The 490-nt window shown below is 53.3% G+C and overlaps 2 protein-coding genes across 2 annotated transcripts in view; one reads left to right on the forward strand and one right to left on the reverse strand.

Annotated features, from left to right (window-relative positions):
- The window catches only part of LOC119592234, a 22842-nt gene that overhangs the window by 5869 nt on the left and 16483 nt on the right, over positions 1 to 490 (forward strand). The window lies entirely within an intron of this gene.
- The window catches only part of LOC119591864 (protein glass-like), a 2975-nt gene continuing 2488 nt past the window's right edge, over positions 4 to 490 (reverse strand). The window contains exon 3 of the mRNA XM_037940604.1: positions 4 to 182. Coding sequence (XP_037796532.1) covers positions 4 to 182 — 179 coding nt within the window. The remainder of the gene's footprint in view (positions 183 to 490) is intronic.

The following is a 490-nucleotide window of genomic DNA, read 5'->3' on the forward strand; positions in this document are numbered from 1 at the left end:
CACCTATCTCCCATGGACTTTATACACATGCTCCTGCAAACTCGTCCTCTGCCTGAACCTGACGTGGCAGTACTCGCAGAAATATAACTTGTCCTGCTTATGCACTATCCGCATGTGGGCCTTCAAGGCGCTGCTCTGGGTGAACTGGTGCTGGCAGTCGGGGCAGGAAAAGGGCCTCTCGCCTGTATGGGTCCGCACGTGCTTCACCAAATCGGATTTTCTGGCGGTGGTGTAGCTGCAGTACGGGCAGTGGTGGGAGGTCGGGGCGGTGGATGGGGGAGGGACGGAGGTGGAGCAGGTGGAGAAGGTGGAAGAGGGAGGGATGGAGGTGGATCGGTTCAACGAGGGTCCGATGTGGTTGTTGCCTCTTCCCCTGACGCCGCCGATGATCTGCGAGAAAGTGAAGAGGTGGAGGAAAAAACAAGAAAACAAAACAAGAGTTCTTGTATGTATAATTGTGTAATTTCTTGACCGTTTTCTTTCATTTTAT

This window comes from Penaeus monodon, chromosome 29 (assembly GCF_015228065.2).
Source record: "Penaeus monodon isolate SGIC_2016 chromosome 29, NSTDA_Pmon_1, whole genome shotgun sequence".
NCBI lineage: Eukaryota > Metazoa > Arthropoda > Malacostraca > Decapoda > Penaeidae > Penaeus > Penaeus monodon.